The sequence below is a fragment of the Protopterus annectens genome, chromosome 13.part0 (assembly GCF_019279795.1).
Source record: "Protopterus annectens isolate FY-2018-M chromosome 13.part0, PAN1.0, whole genome shotgun sequence".
Lineage (NCBI taxonomy): Eukaryota > Metazoa > Chordata > Ceratodontiformes > Protopteridae > Protopterus > Protopterus annectens.
The window spans coordinates 949,260,515-949,285,005 of record NC_056747.1 but is presented as its reverse complement, the minus strand read 5'-3'; the positions used below and the strand labels follow the sequence as shown (position 1 = coordinate 949,285,005).

Genomic DNA, 24,491 nt, shown 5'->3' with positions numbered 1-24,491 from the left:
CCCAAACAGAACCAAGAAGCTATCCTCAAAAAAAAAAGAGAAAGCCAATCTGGTGGTCCCCTGCCATAAACAAACTCTACATCAGAAGGAAGAATCTGTTGCAAAAGAGAGTAAAATCCCATGAGTGGAGGAGCTCCCTGGTCAGCCTCGGTAAGAAGCTGAGATCTCTTGTAAGATCCTCCAAAGCTAGCTATGAAAACAAATCGCCACTGATTCTAAGGGCAACCACAAAGCATTCTATAGCTATGTCAAGAATCTCAATGGCAACACCCAGCTCTGCTCTGAGTTACAGCACAACGGCATGAAAATTACAGAACCAACTGATATTGCCAACTTCCTGGCAGATAGGTTCAGTGATAACTTTACCCCCCTCTCACCTCCTAAAGGGCCTTTATCTATACAGGAAGAATGCAGAGTCCCTGTAATCACATCTATGCAGGTAAAAGCTGCACTCTCTAAAACCAAAAACACAGCATTCATGGGACCGGACAACATCCCAGGCTGCATTTTACGCAAACTTCTGAACGAACTGGCTCCCCACCTAAGCACCATGTTCAGTCATAGTCTCACATCAGGCTTTGTGCCCACTGAATGGTGCACAGCAACAGTTATCCCACTCCATAAAGGGGGAGCCACCACAGATCCTGGGAACTAGCGCCTTATTAGCTTGACGAGCCGGGTCTGCAAGGCAATGGAACGTATCATCATGGAACTCATAAACAAAAACATTGGTGACCTCCAAACTCCCACCCAGTTCGGGTTTGTGAAATGCAGATCATGCCTTCTGAACCTGATTGACTTCTTTGAGGCAGTCACCAAAGCCATAGATGAGGGTAAGCTGGTTCACACAGCCTATCTTGACCCTGCCAAGGCTTTCAACACCATCCCCCATTCTGGAATTATAGCTAAACTCACTAAACTAAGTATAAATCCCTATGTCACAAGATGGGTTGCCAACTGGCTCACTGACAGAACCCACACTGTAAAAGTTGCAGACTCCAAATCTGACTTCAAACCAGTGACAAGTGGAGTACCGCAGGGTTCAGTCCTGGGACATCTCCTGTTTGGTATCTACTTCTCTGAAGTACAGGCTAACACAGAAGGCCTCTGGCTAATGAAGTTTGCAGATGACTGCAAACTAGGAGCCATAGTGGAGTCCCCAAATGATGTGGACATCCTACAGAAGGGTCTCACTGATACAGATGCCTGGTGTCTGAGCCTTAGCCTCAAGCTCAATGCCAAAAAGTGTATTGCCATCGCCTTTGGTAAAAACTCTGTACCCATGAACTACCACATAAACTGCAGTCTTCTTAATGCCGAATGTGTAATAAGAGACCTTGGGACCCAGGTGGACAGTAGTCTCTCCTTTGATAATCACATCCTCACAGTAGTCAGGAAATCTTTCTGTTTGGCACACCTCATCACAAAAGGGTTCTCATCCAGGAAAAAAGAGGTCATTGTTCCCCTCAACTCGGCACTCATTAGACCCATTATAGAGTACAATGCCCCTTTTGAAATGTACCTCGCAAGACATCTGCAGCAGCTGGAAAGGCCACAGAAGTACCTCACAAAGAGGATTACTGGCCTGAAACAGATGCCCTACACTGACCATCTCAAAAACTGCAGCTTTACTCTGTAGCATATCGCCTACTCTGAGGAGATCTCTGCCTAACATATAAAGCTATGTTAAACCCCGAGCTGTTGGATATGCTACACCTAAAGAAATCCCAATCCCTCCGAGCTACACGCTCTAGGGACCCAAACCTTGCCACAGCAATAAACAGGACATGCTGGAGGGATAGATTCCTGTCCCAGATACTTCCTATACTCTGGAACAAGCTACCCATCTGTGTCAAGCAAAGTTCCTCATTAGCACTCTTCAAGAAAAATCTTGATGAGTGGATGGAAATAGGAAATGCACCCCGGCGATCACTTCTGTGGCTCTGCTCGACAGGGACACAGGAAATTAACTTTCTTGGGTGGCGTAAGACAGGGAACCTTGTTGGCCAGGCTTACTTAGGTCCTTGGGCCAATAGCATAGTACCTACCTATGAACTGTTACTAGATGTCAGCTAGGAGAGGTAAGTGCAAGTGTGGTAGGCAAATTCCACACAAAAACTTGCACACTAAGTGCCTGTTCTGTCTAGGCCTTGAATACAGCTACAAATCTTGTTCTTTTTGCCAAGTCATTTGTTCCAAAACTCTCCGGTCCAGTCTCTCCACTGTTCCTTGAGACAACACTCTTAAAATGGTTAATCTCCAGATGTCGACCTTCTGTCCAGGAAAAAAAATCAAAAGACCCAGAGAGGATTAGTTTTCCATTGTTTCTGAATCTGACGTACCTTTTAAGGTGGTCAGACCTGTGATACATTAGACTTTTTCTCAAGTGCCCACTACTGTGACCCAGCCAGAGGCTGTTATGGATCCTGCAGCTTTGCAGACAACAGAATCCTTGCCCAAACTGTGCCTCATTATTTCAGAGGGCCTACATAGAGTCCCTCAGATCCTAGTTTGGAAAGAGGTGCCAGGAGCACTTCAGAATGTGCCAGTGTTCCAAACCTCATAAGCTCGTACAGGTGGACACCACCCCTAAAAAGAAAAAAACAAAAACTTAAACATGTGATGTCCCCTTCAGCTTCCAGAGCAAAAAACAATAGATATTTTTTTCTCAAGGCTTATTTAAAGCCATTGTGTCACTGAAGCCTCCATCCTTTGTGACCCAGCAGGCTGCACAACAGAAACAGGCATTGGATTCTTCATCCTTTGAGGAGGAGGAGCCAGAGGTGGATTCAAACCATTCTTTGGACTACTTGTCTCCATTACATTCACCAGAACAGCTATTCTCTGACAAGGGAGACACCCTCTCTCCCAATTCCCCCTTAGAAGAGGCTTCCTTTGGGGTGAACATTGCAAATCATGATAAAACACTTTGAGTGACAGTCTAAACAGGTGTTAGAGGTGCAAAAAAGATGCTACAACCTTTTAGAGATGGGCACTCGTGCACCACCTGTACTAGAGGGTTTCCTGGACATATTTCCAGTTAATGCTTCCACACTATGCTAGGAACATTTCATGCACTCTTTGTACCTTGCTGTAACTTAAAAGGGCTGAGCTTCATCTTCGTTATTTTCTTACCTACTACTGATGAGGGTCATGATGGTGGTAAGTTGATCAGGATAGCCCAGACTTCTTTCTCCTCAGAAAGTCCCCAGCTCTTCCTGTGCTATCCAAAGGTGTTCTCAGGCAAGTTGAGACTAAGACATGTAATCTTTCCAGCTATGTCTTGGGTCTTCCATAGGCCTCCTCTGTGAGAACTATGCCTTGTACACCTTATGGCATAGATCTGCTCTTGTAAGACTGGAATAGAGTCATGTCTGAAGATAATTTTCAGGAAGATCCATGATTTCTCATATTTTATTAATTAGACAGATATATATATATATATATATATATATATATATATATATGTATAGAATATACTAGGGACTGTGGTTTGACAGAAGTGTTTGCTTCTAATGGTGAAGTCTTGGGTTATATGTATTCCATATATATTACAAGGGGTTTAGGTTGGCTAAAATTTATATAACCTTTGAACTTCAGTGCCTGGGACCTAGTCAAGGAGATATGTACTCACCTGACTGTGATTCCAGATTATGTTTTATTGGTTTGGCCAGTATTTCCTCTCTCACTTGTGAACTTGCTAACCACTGGTGGTTTCCCAGATATTATTAAAAATGGGGATTGTTTAAGAACTGGTTGACTACATAACTTAAACTTGGGATAAGATTTAGTTGGAACATAAAAAAAACTAAACAGTATATTGCAGATCTGTGAAAGAAAGGAAAGAAGCTGAAAAGTCAAGAATGAACAATTAGGTTGTTTGAGAATCAGTTTAGTGTCGGGAATGTAGGCGTATATGTGAACATTGATAAAGTCAGGCTAGAATTAAAAAGTTATACTAGCTAGACTGTTTGAGATTTTGAAAGAAGGAATTAAAGATTTTTTTTTTCCAGAACTCTCCAATTTAAGAAATTAGATATTATGTTGCCTCAGCTAAGTCATAATTTATCATATCAGCTCCCACAATTGTATGGATAAAAAAATAGAAATTGTATTTCCATCGATGTTTCATGGCTTTCGCTGTAATTTGTATTTTGTGAGGGTAGAAGGAGAAGAGGGAGAGAGGAGAGGGAAGAGAAAACATTCAGCCCTGTTAAGTCAAAGAAATCAGCAAAAACTGACTCTAGAGCAGGCTGCTGAACTCATGTAATGCATCAATGCCCAAGAATTCTGACAGAATGTGAAAAGGCAAGCTCCCAATAAAACCCAAAGAAAGAATAGATTGAAATGTGTATTTCTGGAATCAAAATATAGAAAAGATAATACCTTGGTTATTAAACTTTGATTAATGCCGTTTTCAAAAAAATGTTATTGTCAGTTCTAGAAGCAGACACTGGTAGTGGTGATTCCTAAAGAGGGGGAGGAATCCCAAGTGTACTGTCCTGCTGCAGACCCATATCCGAGAAGGTTAAATCGAGATGTTCCACAATAGAAGTGTATGCATCTAATTTTCCTAAAACTCATCTGACTGTGGATGTTAAAACTGCTGAAACACATTCTTCTCAGGGGATTCACTCATGGCCTCTAGTCTACAGAAACAGCCCCTTAATCACTGTGCTAGCAAGCTTCATTATCAGTAGGCAAACAGGGAAACATTTTAAAGGAAGAGAGCTCCTTGTCAGTAGTTTCATGAACAAAAGTAAGTTAATTGCATTTCATATTAATCTGGAAAAGAAAGCTACAAACGTATATAAAGAATGATAGATGTTTTCTTTCCATTCCCCTCCCCTTCCGTAATACTCCTAGCTGCAAGTTTCAAGATAATCATTATTACAGTTAAAATAAAATGAGAGCTGCTGTCAAAAAATAAGTTTTGCAGTCTGTTGAACTCATACAGCAAAATTAGTGCAGAAATGTCAAAATAATCTTGCTTTGTTAGGCACTCTTACTTCAAGTGCTGTAAGCCCTGCAGTGGATAATTCAAGTGCTAATAGAGCCATGCTGAAAGTAACTTCTAATCAAAGAGGTCAAAAGTTTTGACCAAACAATACTGAGTAGTGACTGATGACTACTGTAGTGGCCAAAGATGCATTTCTTACCTGTGGGAATCACTTTATTTCCACCATCCAAAGTACAATTCTTAAGGCATATTATTTTGATTTCTTTTTTTTTTTTTGCAGAGCTCACTTCAATATCCTCACATCTAAGCAACTCACCTTTAGAAGTAATTTCTTTTTAACCTACAGGGAGCTGACAGTCTTCCAGGGCAATCTTTCAGCAGTACAGACAACATTGGAATGATGTGATATATTGACAAAACAAGAGGAAAGAGGTCGTCCATCTTCAAAAATCTGAATTTGACAGTGGGCTTTGCAATACCACTTTCGACTTTTGTCCGCTTATATTTCTTGTTTAGAAATAGTTTTGGCTCAGAAATTGAAGCTGAATCAACAGATACCTAAGCAAATTTATTAGATATTGTTTGTCCTTGTTCTTACTCACTATACCACTCAAGTTGGTGCATTTTGTTCTGATATTTTTTATAACTATTTTGGAAAATGATGCTGTTTCCCTTTCCATGGACATAACTGTTAATATATGCAATACTTTTAATTCTAATTCACAAGGTATTACCGTAATCTAATCAAGGACAAGACCAGTCAAATTTTGATAGTTAGCCAGGATGTACTGTGAGCTTGATTTCTCTTCCACCATAGCCATTACTTCTGCAGAAGGTGTTTCTAACACATCACTAGACTAAACAAGTGCATTCCAATCTAAAAACTCAGAATCAATCAGCTTGGAAGATTGTTTTGATGACAAGTTTTATGTACATTAAACAAGCTATAAAAATTAATATTGCACAGTCTTACATGCAAATGTAAAATATATGCACCTACTGGACTGTGTTATTACATCTGAATCCTTTACATTGTTGTATACCACGGTAATTAAATTTGTTGTGATCATCAGTTGGAGCTCATGTCTGTGCACTGTATGCTTGTGTACAACTATCTCACAGATGTCACAGCAGTATTCTGTTATGTCTGCTTTAAAGGAGTTCTTTATTTAAAACCTTCAAGAAGATATTAGTTGCTGATGGAAGTCAGCTGTTAGTCAAGCTGATATTACCTGTCTTTGAACAAACAGAAAGGTAGTCAAAATAGTTAACATACTAAAAAGGTTTTTTTCCCCTGGTGTTTTTTTTTCCCTGGTTGTTTCAACATTTAGTATTAAAACCACCATGTTTCTTATACCATAGAGCAAGAGTGTCCTTGAAAACAACTAGCCGTTCATGTCAGAATTGTCAGGATTAGTTTATAATTAGTCTGTTCATATGCTAGCCATTTTCCCAAACTGTTAGAAGAGTGGAGAGTATTGTTTATATTTGTTAGATTTACCCAGGCAACTCGTATTTTAAGATGGGAGTACTGATTTATTAAATAAAACTGATCAGCTTTTTATTTTGGGCAAGAAAGGGAATGAAAGCCTGCCAGTCAGTATGCAGACTGTTGGCAAAATTTTTGACACAGTGCATTGACATGATACTCTGGATTCGGAGATAAAGCCGTTGTGGTCAAAATAAATTACAGTCTATGTAAAAGCTATCATGAAGCCTTATTTTGCCACTTTTGTGTTGGTAAATACGTTTTAAGTAATTGTGGAAAATAACCAGTAAAATAAGCATAGCATTGGTGACATTCATTATTTTTTATTTATTTTTTTATAATTCAGATCCTTGGACTTAAATGATCATGTCAAGATTAATTCAGATTTGTTGGGCATATTGTATCTTATCTGCTGAGTTGCAGAGTTGTTTTTCAGAGTAAGTAAGAAATTAATAGTGTAAAGTTTTGTCACATATTTTTTTATTTATATCTTGGTAACTGTTCCCCCATTTTAAGTTAAGTGTAGTAAGTATGTGGCTGTAGGCAAGGTTACAGTGTATGTCATATTCTGGTTAGGTTAGCTTTTAAGAGTGCAGAACTTGCTCATTTGATACTTAGCCTTAATAGGTAATTGCTTACTCAACTATAAACATGGCTTTATTGCACATCTGTTTATGTAAAGGTGTACATATGGTTGTATATTTTTCATATTATTGTGTCAATGATTATTGTGTCTGCCATTTTTGGCAGATTTCATCAGTGTAATGCACTTTAAACTGGTATTTTTCTTTTCCAGCTCCCTACACAATTATAACATTCCCCTTCCTTTTTGCTGTAATGTTTGGTGATTTGGGTCATGGATTACTGATGATGCTGTTTGCGGTGTGGCTTATAGTTCGAGAAAGTCGCATTCTTTCACAGAAAAATGATAATGAGGTAATGTCATCAGTGTATCAATTATTAAAGGAAAATGCTAATCAGTTAATGTCACTGTAAAACATACATAGCATTTTTGTTTGCTAATTGTTAACCACGTCCAGAGCCACAATGTTGATAGTAGTCCAAGACTGTCCTAGTTTTGTTTTAAGCACAGATACCAGGCAAGAAGTTATCTATATGTTTATGTAAATCAAGCTATAATCTGCTCACTTCTTTGAAGTAAGAAATTCTGCCATATTAAGGAGTCAGTGTTCCTGGATTGCCTATGGATCTGAACTCTGGTATATGAACTTCCAATACAGTCTTGGTGACAAGCATAGAACATGGTACTTCAGGGTAGGTATTTCACACCTTTTTGGTCTTTAATGGTTGAATAATGTCTCCCGGACAAATTAGATGCAACCCTTGTACTGTGTAAGTAAAGTGTTATATTTTTCATGATGCTATTTTGATAGAATTATTTGCAGACTCTTGGTTAAATTTGCCTTACAGGAAAAAAGTTATTTCTTTTTCATTTTCTGTGTTTCTTCCATTTTTTCTTTTATTTTAGATGTTCAACACCATTTTTAGTGGCCGGTATATTATTTTGTTGATGGGCATTTTCTCAGTATATACAGGATTCATTTATAATGACTGCTTTTCCAAAGCACTCAATTTTTTTGGATCATCTTGGAGTGTCCGTCCAATGTTCATAAAAGGAAACTGGTCGTAAGTGTCATCTTATATTTTGAATCCAGCATTATTTTGCCTTATTTTGAAAATGTTTTTAACATGCTTTCTTTAAAACTGAAATGTTAGAGAAGTGTCAGAAGGAGGGATTATTTGCTGAGAGGAAAAAGTGGCCTCACTTCCTAATGTATTTGATGTACGTAATAACTTAACTTTGACGTGTTCAAATTGACAATGACACTAGCTTAGTCTGTTTTTAACTGTTACCTTACTAGGAACTACTCATGAACTGACATTTATTAGTCATTAGTTTGTATGTGAAGGCCATGTAATAACAATGTCCCTTTCTTCTCGGTATCTGGTTGCTATACAGCCCCCTGTGTGAGCAATCGGCTGACTCTGCTTTCTTTCTCTGAGCATTAATGAGATGCAGCCGAGGGAGCTGGAATTTGATACTTATGTAATGCATGCATGAGACACGATAGCTGTTATGGTTCTGCCTTCTAACAATGGGAATTTTATTTTTGCTTCCATGAGCTAATGCAAAAAAAAATTGATGTTCAGGCATAGATCACTGTTACAGTAGCCTAATCTGTATGAGGTCATTACATCCTTGACCAGCGATCTTTACAAATCTAAGTGTGCCTCCTACATGCTGTTTCTGTCAGGAGCTTGACTAGAGTGCCATAAAAAAGTGCGAAAAGCTTCAGAGCATTTTTTTTGCCTAGGAAGGAGGCAACAGTTCCAGAGACGATGCTAGGAAACAAACCAGACAGCAACTATATAAAAAAGGGGTGGGCATATCCTACTTCATATTAGGTATTTTGTGGCTGTTGTATGTAAAACTGCTGGATCCAGTGTTGAATATTTTCACCTGTTTCAAACACATGTGTTGTCTGATCCAACCTCAGCACTGATTCTGAAACGTCTTTGAATCCAGAGTTCTGACATCCCCCTAACCAATAATTCTCTGGACTCTACCTTGGCTGCTGAGATCTCATTTGCCGCCTGAAGTCAACCAACATGTGAAAGAGCTCTCCTCAGTGTGTTGTATCCTTTTTTGGATCACAGTTTACTCTTTCTCTTAGAGCCATGGTGGTGCAGCAGTAGTGTTGTTGCCTCACAGCAAGAGGTTCTCCCCTTCAATTCTCGGCCGGAGCACCTTCTGTGTGGAGTCTGCATGTCCTCTTCGCGGTCGAGTGGCGTTCGAAACACATGCGTAAATGGGTGTGCCTTCATTGTAGGTTGGGCGTTGAGCTGGCACCTCGGCACCATAAAAATCTGCTGCCAGTCATTACCGGACCAGAGTTCTGCTGTGGCGACCCCTAACCGGGAAAAGCCGAAAGCAGAAGAAGTTTACTCTTTCTCTTACTGAGAAAGTTTTTTCCCTCTTCTTCTTTTGCTAAGTGTTTAATGTGCAAAGTAGCCAACTGCAGTGTGTTTATAGTTATTTTTTTTTTCTGTGCAGCTACTGTCTTTCTGTCTACTTTTGCTTTTCAGCCTTCAAACCAAGGTCTAGTGTGGGTGGCTGCGGTAGTGCAGCGGTTAGCGTTGCCGCCTCGCAGCAAGAGGTTCTCCGGTTCGATCCTCGGCTGGGGTCCTTCTGTGCGGAGTCTGCATGTCCTCCCTGTAGTCATGTGGGTTTCCTCCGGGTGCTCCGGTTTCCTCCCACAAACCAAACACATATGCTGTAGGTGGATTGGACACTCTACATTGGCCCTAGGCATGCGCGTGTGTGTGCCTTCTGTGGAAGGTTGGGCGCCGGGCTGGCAACTCGACACCGTAAAACTCCACTGCCAATCATGAGCGGACAGGTGATCCGCTGTGGCGACCCCTAACTGGGAAAACCTGAAAGAAGAAGAAGAAGTCCAAGGTCTTGTGTAAAGATGATAATAATTATAATAATAATCCTGTTGTTCTTAATATACTTAGTTAAGACTGTGTGTACTTTATAGCTTGTTTTTTAATTAGGTAATTTCTCTCTCTAAGTTTTACAATGTCTTAATCGTGTGTGTTCAAAAAATGTTCAGAGTGCGGACATAAGCTCCCAGCCCAGGATCTGCACTCTTTTAAGTGTGTCTGTTGTGTGGTGCTGCCCATTTATACATGGGCTGTGCCAGTCCTGTGCCACCTTAAGAGCAAGTGCCCTTCAGACAAGTTGGTATGAGTTTGTTCTCAAAGGGCTCCTTCCAGCACAGAGAGGGGCTACACCTTTGTGTTGTTCTTCCTCTTTTATGAACAAGATAAATGTAAACCTAAAGTAAAGGACATGGAGACAGATAAGGAAAAGGACAAAAGGGAGAAGGAAAAGAGCAAATCTCCTACCAAAACTGCTAAAAAGCACTCTCCAGAGCTGACATCTTTGCTCAGGCCCAACCTGAAATGTGTTCACAGATTGGATCCGATGATTCCTTGGCTCTAGTCTCCATTCCCATGAGTTAGGTACTCTCCAGAATTGATGAGTCTCAGACTGCACTCTGCTCTTCAGGAGAGGAGGTACTCAAGACCGCCATCTGTGGTATCGCCTACCCATCTGTCACAAAGTCTCACAGAGCAAGACGTCAAGAGGATGATGAGGAAGTTTTTGAGGACGCAAATCTAGCTTGGGGTATCCCAGAACCAAGTACTGGCCATGTTAATCCTCCACCTCCAGAATCCATACCAGTCCTTTCTTTGGGTCTGGTGTTGTTAGGTCTGACTGGAATTGGTGCACCTTTGATGGCACCGGAGTTGCTAACAATTTCAATGTCAGTTATTCCCTATCTCTATCGATACCAATTTCATCTGCTCGAGAGAATGCTAATTATATAGTAATATTTTTGTAGATATTTTTTAGGATTCTTGTACACAGACCTGAAGAAGTCTAAAAGGACGAAAGCGATCTTTGTTAATAATAGGTTATGAAAATAGAATATGATTTTTACAATGGATTTTTTACATGCAAAGTGTGTATGTATTTATATATATATTTTTTTTGATTGCCAAATGGTCTAAGTTTTATATATTTCCAGCCAATATAGTATAATGTCTTGGATAAAATCACAGACTTAATAATCTACGTAATAATCTGGTTAAATAAGAGGTGCAACATCATTATTAATTTTATTTAAAGTACATAAGTGTTATATTATTATGACAGCTACTAAGTAGGGCAGGACCAGCTCGAATGTCACATTGATGGGGAAGGGATGTGAATTTAACCTGTATACCAATAACACTTTCTTTTACAGCACAAGAAACCATTCCCTTGCCTGATAAAGTGTGTATATATATATATATATATATATATATATATATATATATATATATATATATATATATATATATATATATATATACATATATATATATATATATACATATATATATATATATATATATACATATATATTATATATAGTGTGTGTATATATATGTATATATATATATATATATATATATATATATATATATATATATATAGAGAGAGAGAGAGAGAGTTAGAAAGCTTGTGAGGAAACTATTACTCCTGTACTTTTGTTTTATTTGAATCGCTTGTCTGTGTACTGGAAACAGGCTGCCTACCCTGCTTGGATTACTTTTGCATATTTAGTAATTCTGTACAATATTTCAAATTATATATTTTTTTTATTATATTTTTTGACTTCGGACGAGTTTAAGTTTGCTACTTTTACTACCATTGTCCGATCTGATCTAGATATATATATGGATTGAAAATCTTCCACACAGAGAAGTTTCTTACACTGTTTTAATTACTCAACTTTGCAGACAACACATTGCTTGGTGGGTAACGTCTTCGTCTGTAACCGTGGGTCATACTTTCCAGTTAGATTCACTAGTACCAGTAGTAACCACAGATGCCTGCCTTGGGGGGGGGCACTTTGAATGGAGAATGGTCAAAGGTACTTGGTCGTCCCTAGCAGTCAGTCTTCACGTCAGTATCTTGGAGCTAAGGGCATTCCTTCTAGCATTGCAAGCATTCCAGGACCTCCTCTACAAGGTTGTGATTTTCATACAGATGGATAACATGGCAGTGGTATGTTGCACCATCAAATGGGGGAACACGTTCTTATCCTATGTGTTGAGAGACCATGAGAGTTTTGTAATGGGCAATGTCTTCACACTGCTTCTTTTATAGCAATGCACATCCCGGGGTTAACCAGTATGTTGGCAGACAAATTGAGCAGAACTGTCCTGATGCCTCACAAGTGGTCCTTCAATCCTACAGTGACACATTTGCTACTTCAGTCACTTGGACCAACCTTGCTGTGACCTCACTGCATTCTGTCTCAACATTAAATGCAGCAGGTGTTTTGCCATGATCCTTCCAGAGGGGTCAGTCACCGGGAGATGCTGTGATCCGCAATTGGCCCCTAGGTCTCATATGTATGTGTTTTCTCCTTTGCCTCAAAGAACAAATTCTTACAGAAAGCAAGACGATGCAAAGCCAGGATGCTCCTTGTTGCCTCTCTTTGGCCCAACAGATATGTTTCCCGTACTTGTGGGCCTGTACTAGTACATACCCCCTTGGATGTTGGATAACTATCCAAACCTACTGACTCATCCATCTGGACTGCCTCTTGCAGACCAGAAGCCATGAAGTTAACAGCATGTTTCCATCAGTTTTAAGTATAGCCAGAGATATGCCAGGCTTTCCCTCTGTGGTAATCAGTATTCTTTCTGCTTCTCAAAAAACATCCATTAGAAAGATATACCAGAGCAAGTGGAAGAGATTCTCTATTTGGGCTTTGTCTAAAGTCTTGATACTTTTTCAGCACCTGTTCCATCCATACTAGAATTCTTATCTGAACTCTTTGATAAAGGTTCTAGCTTTTCCATTATCATGGTCCAGATTGCGTCTACTTCAGTTTTTATGTTGGACATAAAGACATTCCTATAGCCTCATTGAAAATTTATAAAGCTTTCTTGAACGTTACCTTCCTAATAAAACCTCCCATTACAGACTCATTCCCTCCACGGGACATCAACATTATGTTACAGCCTCTGACTCTATATCCATTTGAACCTGCCGACATAGCAGATTTACAATTCCTTACTTGGAAAAAATTTTTTTTAGTGGCAGTGACATCAGCCAGACAAATATTGGAGTTACAGGCAGTCTGATTTAAACATCCGTATCTTGTTTTTTTACAAAGATAGTGTCTCCCTTAGAATTAAAGCGTTCTTTATTCTTAAGGTGGCATCTTAAGTAAACCTAAAGTAGTACATAAACTTTACCATTTTTCCCCCAGATATTCAAACAAAGGAGAAAACTTGTTGCATATGTTAGATGTCGACAGACAACTCAGATTCTGCATTCACAGAACAAAAAAATTCAGAGGAGGCAGTTAATTGTTCATTTCATTTTTAAAACCGAAGTTTGGGAGAGCGGTAGTACAGGGTACTTTGTCTAGATGGCTGTCAGATTGTATCTTTTTTTTTTTTATCTATCATAAGAAGGTTTTATCTATCATAAGAAGGTTTTATCCTTACTAGGTAAACCAAAGGCAGTTTCTACTTCAGCAGCCTTCAATAGGGGACTATCCACTGATGACATGTGTGCTGTGACCTCTTGCCGTATGTCACACACATTTGTGTCCCACTATAAACTGGATAGGAATAAGAAATGTACACTGGGCATGGCATTTATATCCCTTATGGATGGGTAGTTTTATAAATGCCTGGCCCTTAAAAGTCCTGTTTGAATACAGGGCGTCATTGTTCTTTCAGGAAAACTTGCTAGACTTTGAAAGGCCCCCTGTGAATCAATGGATGCACAATCCAGGTTATGTTCCTCCTTTGGTTCCACCACACTCAGGAATGTCCTTCCTTGATACCACCCAGATTGAGTGCTTGGGACTCTGTCCCATGTGTTTGAAGTGGATGAAAGTAGACTAGATTGGATACAAAAGTTATGTATTTAGATCTATGTTGTCTGGGTTTTGTCCAATTCAAACCCTCTCCTTCCTACCCCCTTCCATATTGTCACCTATGGCTTTGAGATGATTGAGTAGACCTGTTATTCCCCATCTGTGCACAGTCATGGCAGACTGTACCCTTTTTTCTTTCGCAACTTGGGAATATTTAACTAGTAGGTCCATTATGTAGCATTATCCAGTTTCTGGTAAGTGGAGGGGGAGCAAACTCGTTCTGAGTAGCTAAGGCTGAGTCCAAAGAATTACAGGTAGGGAAGGAGTTAGAGCTCTGGATCTGAAGAAGCTTCAGAGATGGTGCCGAGGTCTGATCTGGTTGGACCTGACAACCCACATGTTTGAACCAGATGAAAATCAGACAGCATGGATCTAATGTTATGGATAGTACATAATGTTTGGTTTTGAGAATTCATTTTCTGATAACCAGCTAGGTCAATTTTAACTTTTTATATGTTTGGCCATTTTAAACAAGGGTGGTATAGATTACTGAAAGTGGGGGGTTATAAATTTGTAGGTTCAATGCTTTGTAGATCTTCTGCATTGAATCTAGTTGATATGATCAAACAACTACTATGTCGAACACATTGCGCTGAAAGGATCGACTGGTTGAAACCTCAAACGTTCAGGCCGTCAAATCCAAACTCATCAAAGTACATTGGTTGGTCAGCTAGTCAGTATTATTATCTGTAGAACCCATGTGCATATTATGCTGTTTTAGCACTTTAAACATATTTCTAATGGATGATGTCTAAGATGTTAGCCAAGCAATGTACTTCAATGAGCTTGGACTCATCTACCTTAACGTTAGATGTTTTAGCTGTTCGATCCTTTCATCTCGATGATATGTAGTTCAGTGTAGTGGTTGTTCAGTCATGTCAACTAGATCCTGCTGCGTTATTAGCATGACCTGCGCAAGAATCTTAAAGCTCTCAGGAAATTTGTTTTTCTTCACCTATGTCATTCATCATGGTGTTACATCTGTTGAAAGATGTGCTGTATATGAAGAATTGGAAGAGTGGTTCAGAACTCACTTAGATAAGATGGGTATAATTGTCCTTTAGTCAACAAAGGACGGTGAGAGCTTGTGGGATATTTCTGACCCTGCTTACAGAGATTCTAATTTGTATAATGATATTGGTTAAAAATAATTGCTCAAAATGCATCATTCCATAGAATGGCTATTAAAATTTTTAGTTAATTTGAGTTTTTCATGTACCAAATTAACAGAAATGCAACTAATTCTGTTGGTGTGTGACACTTGGCTAGAATATTCTGATTATGAAATTATGAGGTTTATTTCTTCTGGAGGGCTGAATACGCATATGCGTAAAGCTGCATATACCATGCTTCCTTTTTTTCCTGCAAAATCTATTGCTGCTTTGATGGAAAGAAGCAGGCTTGGCTTAAGTAGCATAGTTATTCTGAAAATGTGACCAAAGTTATGAACCACAGCATTTCTTCTGTGGTTCTGTTTAGTTCTGAAGAAGATTTGCTTAATAGTTTGAGTTGGAAGACAAATGTAAGGTTAAGGAAGTTTTGCTTGGCTATTTTCATGTTTCTTAAGATTCTTCTTAACCCATAAGGAGAGATAAGAAATTCCCTTTTATAGGAAAAGGTGTAAATCAGTTATTTTCCTGTAGATGTTAGAGTTAGAGGGCCGGCCTCATTGTCTGGGTGCCAGTAGTAGGACTGCTGCCTAAAGTTAGATGAATTGTAAAAGTGTTGATGTGATATTAAGGACACCTTATTGATGTGATATAAGGCTGGGCTCATACCCTCCAGCATCTCCGTGGGCCAGTCCCACGATCCAGCATAGAAAGAGGGTACAATCTAATTGTAGAAAAATTCCAAAACTCTTTATCTGATATTGACAGCACACCTTGTTGGGTCTTAATGTTTGGTTCCACCAGTCACCATTTGATATAATTTTGTGGGCATTCCAGTACTCTCGGACAAGACATTTACCTGTGGTTATCCCTTCCCTCAAGCCAACCTTTTGAGGACATTATTACTGAAATCTGTAAGTGTCCACTAGTCTGTGTCAGTTGCCTTCCAGGTTGGCAGTGTTTTGTATTGGTCCCCCCAAGACTGACTTCTGCATTGTCTTTGGGGCCTTCATTCTCCGAGTCCTCCCAGCAGATGATGCCCAGGAGGGTAACAGAATGGGAAAGAGGGTTTGCTCGTGTGCAGTGTTGGGGCTTTGGGTGCTAAACTATGCACATCAACTAGCTGCTTCCCATGCATTGAGGGTGAAACCCTGAGTATGATCTAGATGACTGAGGACTGACTAGCAACTTAGGTGGTGGAAGAGCCAATCATGTGAGGTAGGATTTAGCATTTTTCACCAATTCTCACCTATCTTGGAGGACGTGCTGTAATCTGGCCTGCAGCTTAGCTGTCTTTTTATGGACTCTAGGTTCATTACAGAGCAACAGAAGTCTTGGTGAAGGTTTGTTCTATCAAGCAGCTTGAAGCACTGTTGCCCAGTTCGGGACCTGCTTTCATGCAGACATGAATGGTCTTACAGCTAAATATAAAAAAGAAAGAGTTGTGAACTATATTAAAAAATGTAAAGTGCAAATAGCTATGCTACAGGATGTATTCCTGGAAAGAAATACACGTGAATTTGCTAAAGAAAGGTTTTCAGGATGATTATTCAGCGGAATATCTGGGGCAAAGGAAGAGCGTACTTATATTAATTAAAGAGGAGCTCCAGTAATGATAGAAGAAGGAAAAAAGATAATAATGGAAGAAACATAATACTAAGGGGCTACTGGCTAGAGAGGAGGATTACACTGGCATGCATTTACACCCCCCCCCTAAAACTGCTATAATGGAGCTTAAGAAAATTCTGGGAGAAATAATCAGCTTTCAGCAAGGAGTATTACTTGTAGGTGGAGAATGGAATTTGGTTTGCAAAAGTGAAGATGTGTCTGGGGTCCTAGAAGGGAAAATATAACAAGGGAGGGTAGATTTCTGAAGAAATTTATGAAAATGTTTGGCATGGAAGATGTGAATTCAGTACTAGGAGTTTGTAGTGAATTTACATATTACATACTGAGATGCAAAAACTGGGCTAGGCTAGATAGATCTTGAAATGCACCCAGTAATTATTTCAGATCATGCACCAGTAATAACTAAAATAAAAACACAAGGCAATGAAATGAAAACAAGACACTGCCGCTTTCCCACCTACCAGTTGAAAAGAAAGGAATTTAAGGCATGGGTTGTGTGATTAATTCTGGAGCTACTAGAGAAGATAGAATTATCTTCTGAAAACATAGCTGAGGAGTGGGATAAAATTAAAGTGGAGTTTAAAACTACGTTGGAAATAAAAGAAAGGTAGATATGGTTAAACAGTAAGAAGAATTATTTGGAAGGCTTGATAAATGTTAAAATATTGCAAAATAGGGGGAATCTCTCAAACAAGAAAAGGAGCAATTGCAGGAATACTGAACAGAAGATAATGGTTTTCCTCAATAATATGCATGAGTTTAGAAAGATTGCTGTTAAGCCACTGTTTTTTGATAATTCTAGAGCACAAAAACATCTAGCACAACAACTCGGACAACGAGAAGTGGAAAGGGCAGTCACCAAGGTTAGGGAGCCTATAACAAGGAAGCTAACAAGATATCCTGTAGAAGTATTAGAAATGTTTCAGAATTTTTATGAAAGTTTGTTTAAAGTAAAGAAATATGGAAATCAAGAAAAGGTACAAATGGAAATGTCTATGGAAGAATTAAATAAGCCAAAGTTAGAGGGAGATGGGGCTCAATTACTAACAGTTACGATAGGAAGGGATGAGATACAAATGGCTATGTATAACCAGTCTACAGGAAAGTCCCCAGGAATAGATGATATTCCTCTGGAAATTTGGAAGTTAGGAGGGAAAAACTGATAAAGATCTGGAAGGATTTGTTTAACAGTATTTTAAGAGGAGGAGAAGTACCAGCATCCTGGAAGAAGGTGGTAGTAATGGTAATACCTAAAGAGGGTAAAGATCCATCGGATCCAGCTTCATACAGGCCCATTTCAATACTAAACCATGATTATAAAGTGTTTGTCTATAACGGAAAAAGTGATACCAAAATTAATAGATATGGATCAATGTGGTTTTGTGGAGTGGAGGCAAACATTTGACAATATTAACAGAACACTGATGATCCAGCAGGAAGCAAAATGTAAGAAAATACCACTTTTATTGGTGGGTCTTGATGCAGAGAAAGGATTTGACAGCATAAACTGGGACTTTATGAGCAGGGCAATGGAAGCATTTACTTTCCAATACTATTATAAGGTTGATTAGAAGAATATATGAGGGATTGGAGGTGTGAATTAAATTGTGTGGGGTCCTCTCCGATATTTTCTGCTTGAGTAGAGGAACTAGGCAGGGTTGTCCAATTTCCCCTTTGTTGTTTGAATTATATTTAGTACCACTGGCAAAGAAAATAAACGACTCAAAAATTCAGGGATATAATTGGTATGGTAGTCAGGAAAAGCAGGCTGTATTTGCGGATGATATTATTTTATATATGACAAAACCAGAAAGGGATATTATAGTGCTGTGGAACATTTTAAGGCAGTTTCAGATCTTCTCGGGATACAAAATTAATGAAGCTAAAACAAAGGCAATAGAGGTAAATTATGTACCCACACACGAATTGGTCCAACGATATCCAAATTTATGGGGACATGATAAAATGTCGTATTTAGAAGTATGGATTAGAATTGATTCTGTGGTGGCAGCTAAGGATATGTGGGAAGAGACTAAACAGAAGATAATACAAAAGTTGAGAAACTGGAAGTTCTGTTATATGGATACGGATACTAAGATACAATCCATTAAAATGTTTTTAGTCCCTTTAGTCTTATACACAGGTTAGGAACGCTTTTATCAACTGGAGGAGGAGTCGGGGATAGCAATTAAAAAATATTTGAAGGATTTTATCTGGAAAGGGAAGACAGCAAGGGTCAAGTGGGAATAAGCTGATTCTACCAATAGTACAAGGCAGAGTAGGATTACCTAATTTGAGGGGGTATTTTAGAGCAACACATTTAAGGCTCTTATACATAGTACAAGCAGAAAACTATAATTCAAAGCAGAAAGGAATAATGCTGACACAGGGAGGAAGCTCAAGAAATAAGGAGCGATTGGGATTTTGGATGCAGACTCTTAAGGAAAACAACCAAAATTATACAGAGGATTATATTCGTAAAATAGCAGGGAGTATTCTAAGAACCAAACCAGCACAAGATTTTGCCAATAGGATTGACTGTGGTCAGGGATACAGATGATAGGCAAGAGGGGGCTGGAATTTATTGGAGAAAACTAGCAAAGGAACCAAGGTATTGGGAGCAAATAACTAGAAAGGGAAAGGTAATAGAATGGGAAGAGGCCAAGAATTTATCTGGACTGTAGGTTAGAGATTGCCTTCCCTATCAAGGATTGGTATCAGAGTATAGGCAAAGAGAAAGAAATAGGGGGCTCCAAAATGAAAAAAAAACAACACTGGTAGAGTTTTTAATAGAATCTAGAACAGAAGCTGCCATTAAAAAAAGAAATACTTAGTAAAGCATATAAAATATTGTATGATAATTATAAGAATCAATCAGAGGAGCTTAGAAAGGATTGGGAAGAGAGATTGGATAAGCAATTCATAAAGAGACAATGGGGGATATATGTCTCTCCCAAATATGCAACAAAGTCTAGAAGATTTAGGATCTTTGCCTGGAACTGTTTACATAGGTATTTTTAAACCCCAAGTAGACTCCGATGAGTTCTTCCTCAAGGTGGATAGCAAATGTTGGGGTGTGACAAGCAAGAAAGAGGTAGCTGGGAACATATTTCTTGGGAGTGTAATGAGCTGGCAAGACTTTTTGAATTCCTGCAGACAACTCTTATCTGAGATGCTGGGTGAGCAGATTGGATTGACTGAGGAGATGATTTTTTGAGTTATGCTACAGAATTGGAATTGCCTAGACATAGTAAAGCCTTGCTGAGTGTAAATATGGTGGCTGCCAAAAAAGGAATGACTAGAAAATGGAAATCAAAGTGTAGACCAACTTTATTAGAAGTAGTGATAAAACAACTGGAATTGGGATCTTTGGGAAAGGGAAGGAGCAAACTACATAGGAAAAATTGGAAATTGTGAGAAAAATATATGCAGAGCAGGAACGAGGTTTAAGAGGCAGGATTTGAATGAGCCATATAATGCTTAACTGACAATGACTGGACGATTTATAAGTGGTGTATCTTTACAACTGCACTTGTTTCACTGGTGCCTGTGATGTAAACTGTTTGCAACTAAAGTGATATTTTGTATGTTTTTCATTTATATGAATGCAAAATTGCCTTTGTCATATGTGTAAATTTAATAAACATCTTTGAAAAAAAAAAAAAGACTTGGTGAACTAGTTACTTCTACATCCTTTCAGGTGGACCAAATGCTTCAGCATCAGGGCAGATATTTTGCAATATGTACTAGAATCACTTTACCTCACTCAATGGGGTTGAATGTTTTGATTTTTAGTAGAGAATAATTCTCAAAGGCTGTTGATGTCTCCCAAGATGCCAGGAGGTTTTCTAATAGTGGTGGGACTGGGAACACAGCAAAGGCTGATCTCTGCTGAAAGGCTAATAGTCAGTGACCTCTTGGCTACCTATTACATATAGCACAAAAATAAACAAGATATCTTTGAATAATGTTTGGATTAAAATGTACCTTTTCATGTTCATATGGAAGCACATCCAGAAAGTCTCAGATCAGCTAAAGATTGAGCATAAAAATCTCACACTTAGTAACTCCAGAAGTGAGAAAAGGTATTGTTGTTACTGTACTTTTAAATATGAATATTATTTGCCACTTATATCACAAAGTACTGACATTATACAGACAGCAGAATACATTTTTTTTATTTTTTTATCATGTTTGATAGAAGAGAGCATGTGGGTATTTTTCTGTAAAATAGGTGAACATTCAAAACATATCCATGAGCCCTACTGCACCTCAAGAAATTCATTACAAATAGGAAACACCCTGTCCTCACTAAGAAATCATAATTAAACTAAACTACATAGCCCTACATACATATTAAGCTTTTGCAAAATTATTCCTGTTAGCTGGAACAGAGTCCCTCAAAAAAAAATGGAGATTTGCAAGATGGCAATTTTTCTTTAGTTCTAGTTTAATGTATTCTAATTACTATGAAATGGCATTGGTTTTATGACCCAGGCCCAAGCTAAGTTCTCAGGTTTGATAATTTACTGTGTAGTACACCGACACAACTCTCTTACTATTTTAGTAGTAGTAGGACCCTTTAGGGCTAAACTAATGCAACTAATTGTAAGCACTTGTGACTAGAGTATTTTAATTTTCTATAAAGTAACATTGATTCATTTTCTGTAAAGTGGTCTGTGTGTCAGTATATGAAACTGACTGAATTGCATGCTGTGCATGTTTTTGATTAAATGACATGTATCTCATTTCAATGTGTTATATGTTTTTCAAACATGTATGTTTTGTGTTTTCTGACATGAGGGCCTGGGTAGTTTCTGAAAAAGTGGCTCTGGACAGGCTTGCTTACTTGGTTAATAAATAAAACTAAGTAAATAAGTTGGTCAGTAAGTATTGATTGTGCATTAGTCATTTATAAGGAAAGCTGTCTCATTCTACAGAATTATCAGACACCTCTTAGGCATTTTCTTTGGAGTTTTATGCTGCTTTTTTATGAAGCAGTGGCACAGTGTGTGGTCCACACCCTTACAAAACACTACAAACTGGGTTTTCCTTATGTCAGACGTTTGTCTAGGGGATGCAGTTTGGGGCCTCCATTTCTGTTCATATAGTTGGTATTCTCTTCAGAAAGGCTATGAAGATGGGACAGTGACACCAATGTATTTCTTTGAGATGTTATCATTGTTTAGACTATCTCTGTTGTCACAGAGTATTCTATTCCTCCAGCCCCATAGCACCTTTCCATTCCTTTATGTTGCACTGTGGTAGGCTTATTGCTGAGTTGAAAAGTGACTTATGTCAGATATGTTTAGCCCAGTATTTATTATGTTTGACTAGGCTAGAAAAGGCCCTGATTGTAGGAAAAAAGTATGGTGGCTGTAGAATTATTGCCCTTCCCATTTTGATAGTTTCCATTGGAGGGAAATAGAATGATTGGATTTATCACTGGATGTTGCCTTAATAGTCACAACTTGATCTTTTTCTTCACAAAGGCAGCTTCATGTTCTAGATGAAGCTGGGGACGTTGTAGGAAGTGACTTATTACTAGCCATATACTATTTCTTTCACTTTTTGGAAATGGTTGCATGGTTTAGGGCTTATCTTCTAACTTCTGCCTGTCATCTATAGGAGACTTAGGCTATTCTTCAATGCATTATACCAGCAGCCAGTCACAATGTCATAGGCAACATCTTATTACTGTTCGTGGAAGAAAGAGCTTAGAGACTGCCTGTAAGGATGCAGGAAAAAAGTTATAAAAGAAAAAAAGAAGGAAAAAAAGGATGACTGGTCAAAACTTTTCCAAACTACTAAACTTTCTGTGACAGTGGCTTCAATATCTGCTCCAATTTTTGTGTGTTTAATCACTTTAAGTGAATAATTGGGCTGGTCCAGGGACCTTTTTAAAGCCACACCACCATCCAGTTAACAATCAATAATAATAGATTACACTAAAGGAACGTTTATTTTGCAGCAGCACATGTATATTAATTTCAGCGAAGGACTGTTTACATGTTAGTGGTATTTACTTGTTTAAGGCAGCATTGAAAAAAAAAAACAGAATTATTTACAATAAAGGGAAGTATTTTGTACAAAATAAATCTGGATAATTTTAAGTGCACAGAAGTATGCATGAAAAGAATGATGGCACATTATGGTTTTGTTCTTAAAACATGCAAGATTATTTGTTTATATTTCTAGACACATTAAGTTTTTCGCATGGAATAAGCAGTTATTCTATTAAGAATAGATAATATACAGTGGATATTAAAATGGCAGGTTTTTGTGATATAAAAAAATGAGACCACAATAAATCATTTTAAAACTTTTCCCACCTTTAATGTGACCTATAACCTGTACAATTCAATTGAAAAACAGATCTTTTAGGGGGAAAAATATAAAAAAAAAACGTACAATAAGCTGGTTGCATAAGTGTGCAAACCCTTAAACTAATACTTTGTTGAAGCACCTTTTGCTTTAATTACAGCATGCAGTCTTCTTGGGTAGGAGTCCATCAGCATGGCACATCTTGACTTGGCAATATTTGCCCACTCTTCCTTGCAAAAGTGCTCCAAATCTTTCAGATTGCTAGCGCATATCTTGTGCACAGCCCTCTTCAGGTCACCCCACAGATTTTCTATTGGATTTAGGTCTGGGCGCTGGCTAGGCCATTCCAAAACTTCAATTTTCATCTGGTGAAGCCATTCTTTTGTTAATTTGAATGTATGCTTAGGGGGGTCATTGTCATGTTGAAAGGTGAAATTCCTCTTCATCTTCAGCTTTCTAACAGACGCCTGAAGGTTTTGGGCCAAAAGTGATTAGTATTTGGAAGTGCTCATAATTCCCTCCACCTTAACTAAAGCCCCAGTTCCAGCTGAGGAAAAGCAACCCCAAAGCATGATACTGCCACCACCATGCTTCACCGTGGGGATGGTGTTCTTTTGGTGATGCGAAGTGTTGTTTTTACGCCAAATGTACGTTTTGGAATTGTGGCTAAAAAGTTCAACCTTGGTCTCATCAGATCACAACACATTTTCCCCACATGCTTTTGGGAGACTTGATGTATTGTTTTGCAAATTTTAGCTGGGTCTGGATGTTTTTCTGTGTAAGAAAAGGCTTCCGTCTTGCAACCATACCCCGTAGGCCAGACATATGGAGAATATGGGAGATTGTTGTCACATGCAGTACAACCAGTACTTGCCAGAAATTCCTGTATCTACTTCAGTGTTGCTGTAGGTCTCTTGGCAGCCTCCTTGACCAGTTTTCATTTTGTCTTTTCATCTATTTTGGAGGGACGTCCAGTTCTTTGCAGTGTCACTGTTGTTCCATATTTTCTCCACTTTTTAATGACTGTCTTCACTGTGTTCCATGGGATATCCAATGCTGTGGATATTTTTTGTACTCTTCTCCTGACTGATACCTTTCAACAATGAGATCCCTTTGATGCTTTGTAACTTCTCTGGAAACCATGGCATTTGCTGTAGCAGGCAACTGAGTAAATGTCAGGAAAATCCTACTAAGACAGCTGAACATTATTTGGGGTTAGTCAGAGTCACTTTAATTGATGGCAGGTGTGTACCCAAGAAGACTGAATGTTGTAATTAAAGCAAAAGGTGCTTCAACAAAGTATTAGTTTAAGGGTGTGCAATCAGCTTATTGTGCATTTTTTTAATTTTTTATATTTTTTCCCCTAACAGATTTGTTTGTTTTTCAATTGAATTGTACAGGTTATAGGTCACACTAAAGGTGGGAAAAGTTTTGAAATGATT

General features: G+C 38.5%; 1 protein-coding gene across 1 annotated transcript in view; it reads left to right on the top strand.

The window, feature by feature from the left end:
* Positions 1–24,491, top strand: part of ATP6V0A1 (ATPase H+ transporting V0 subunit a1) — a 1,075,307-nt gene that overhangs the window by 580,397 nt on the left and 470,419 nt on the right. The window contains exons 12-13 of the mRNA XM_044054711.1: positions 7,246–7,385; positions 7,939–8,096. Coding sequence (XP_043910646.1) covers positions 7,246–7,385; positions 7,939–8,096 — 298 coding nt within the window. The remainder of the gene's footprint in view (positions 1–7,245; positions 7,386–7,938; positions 8,097–24,491) is intronic.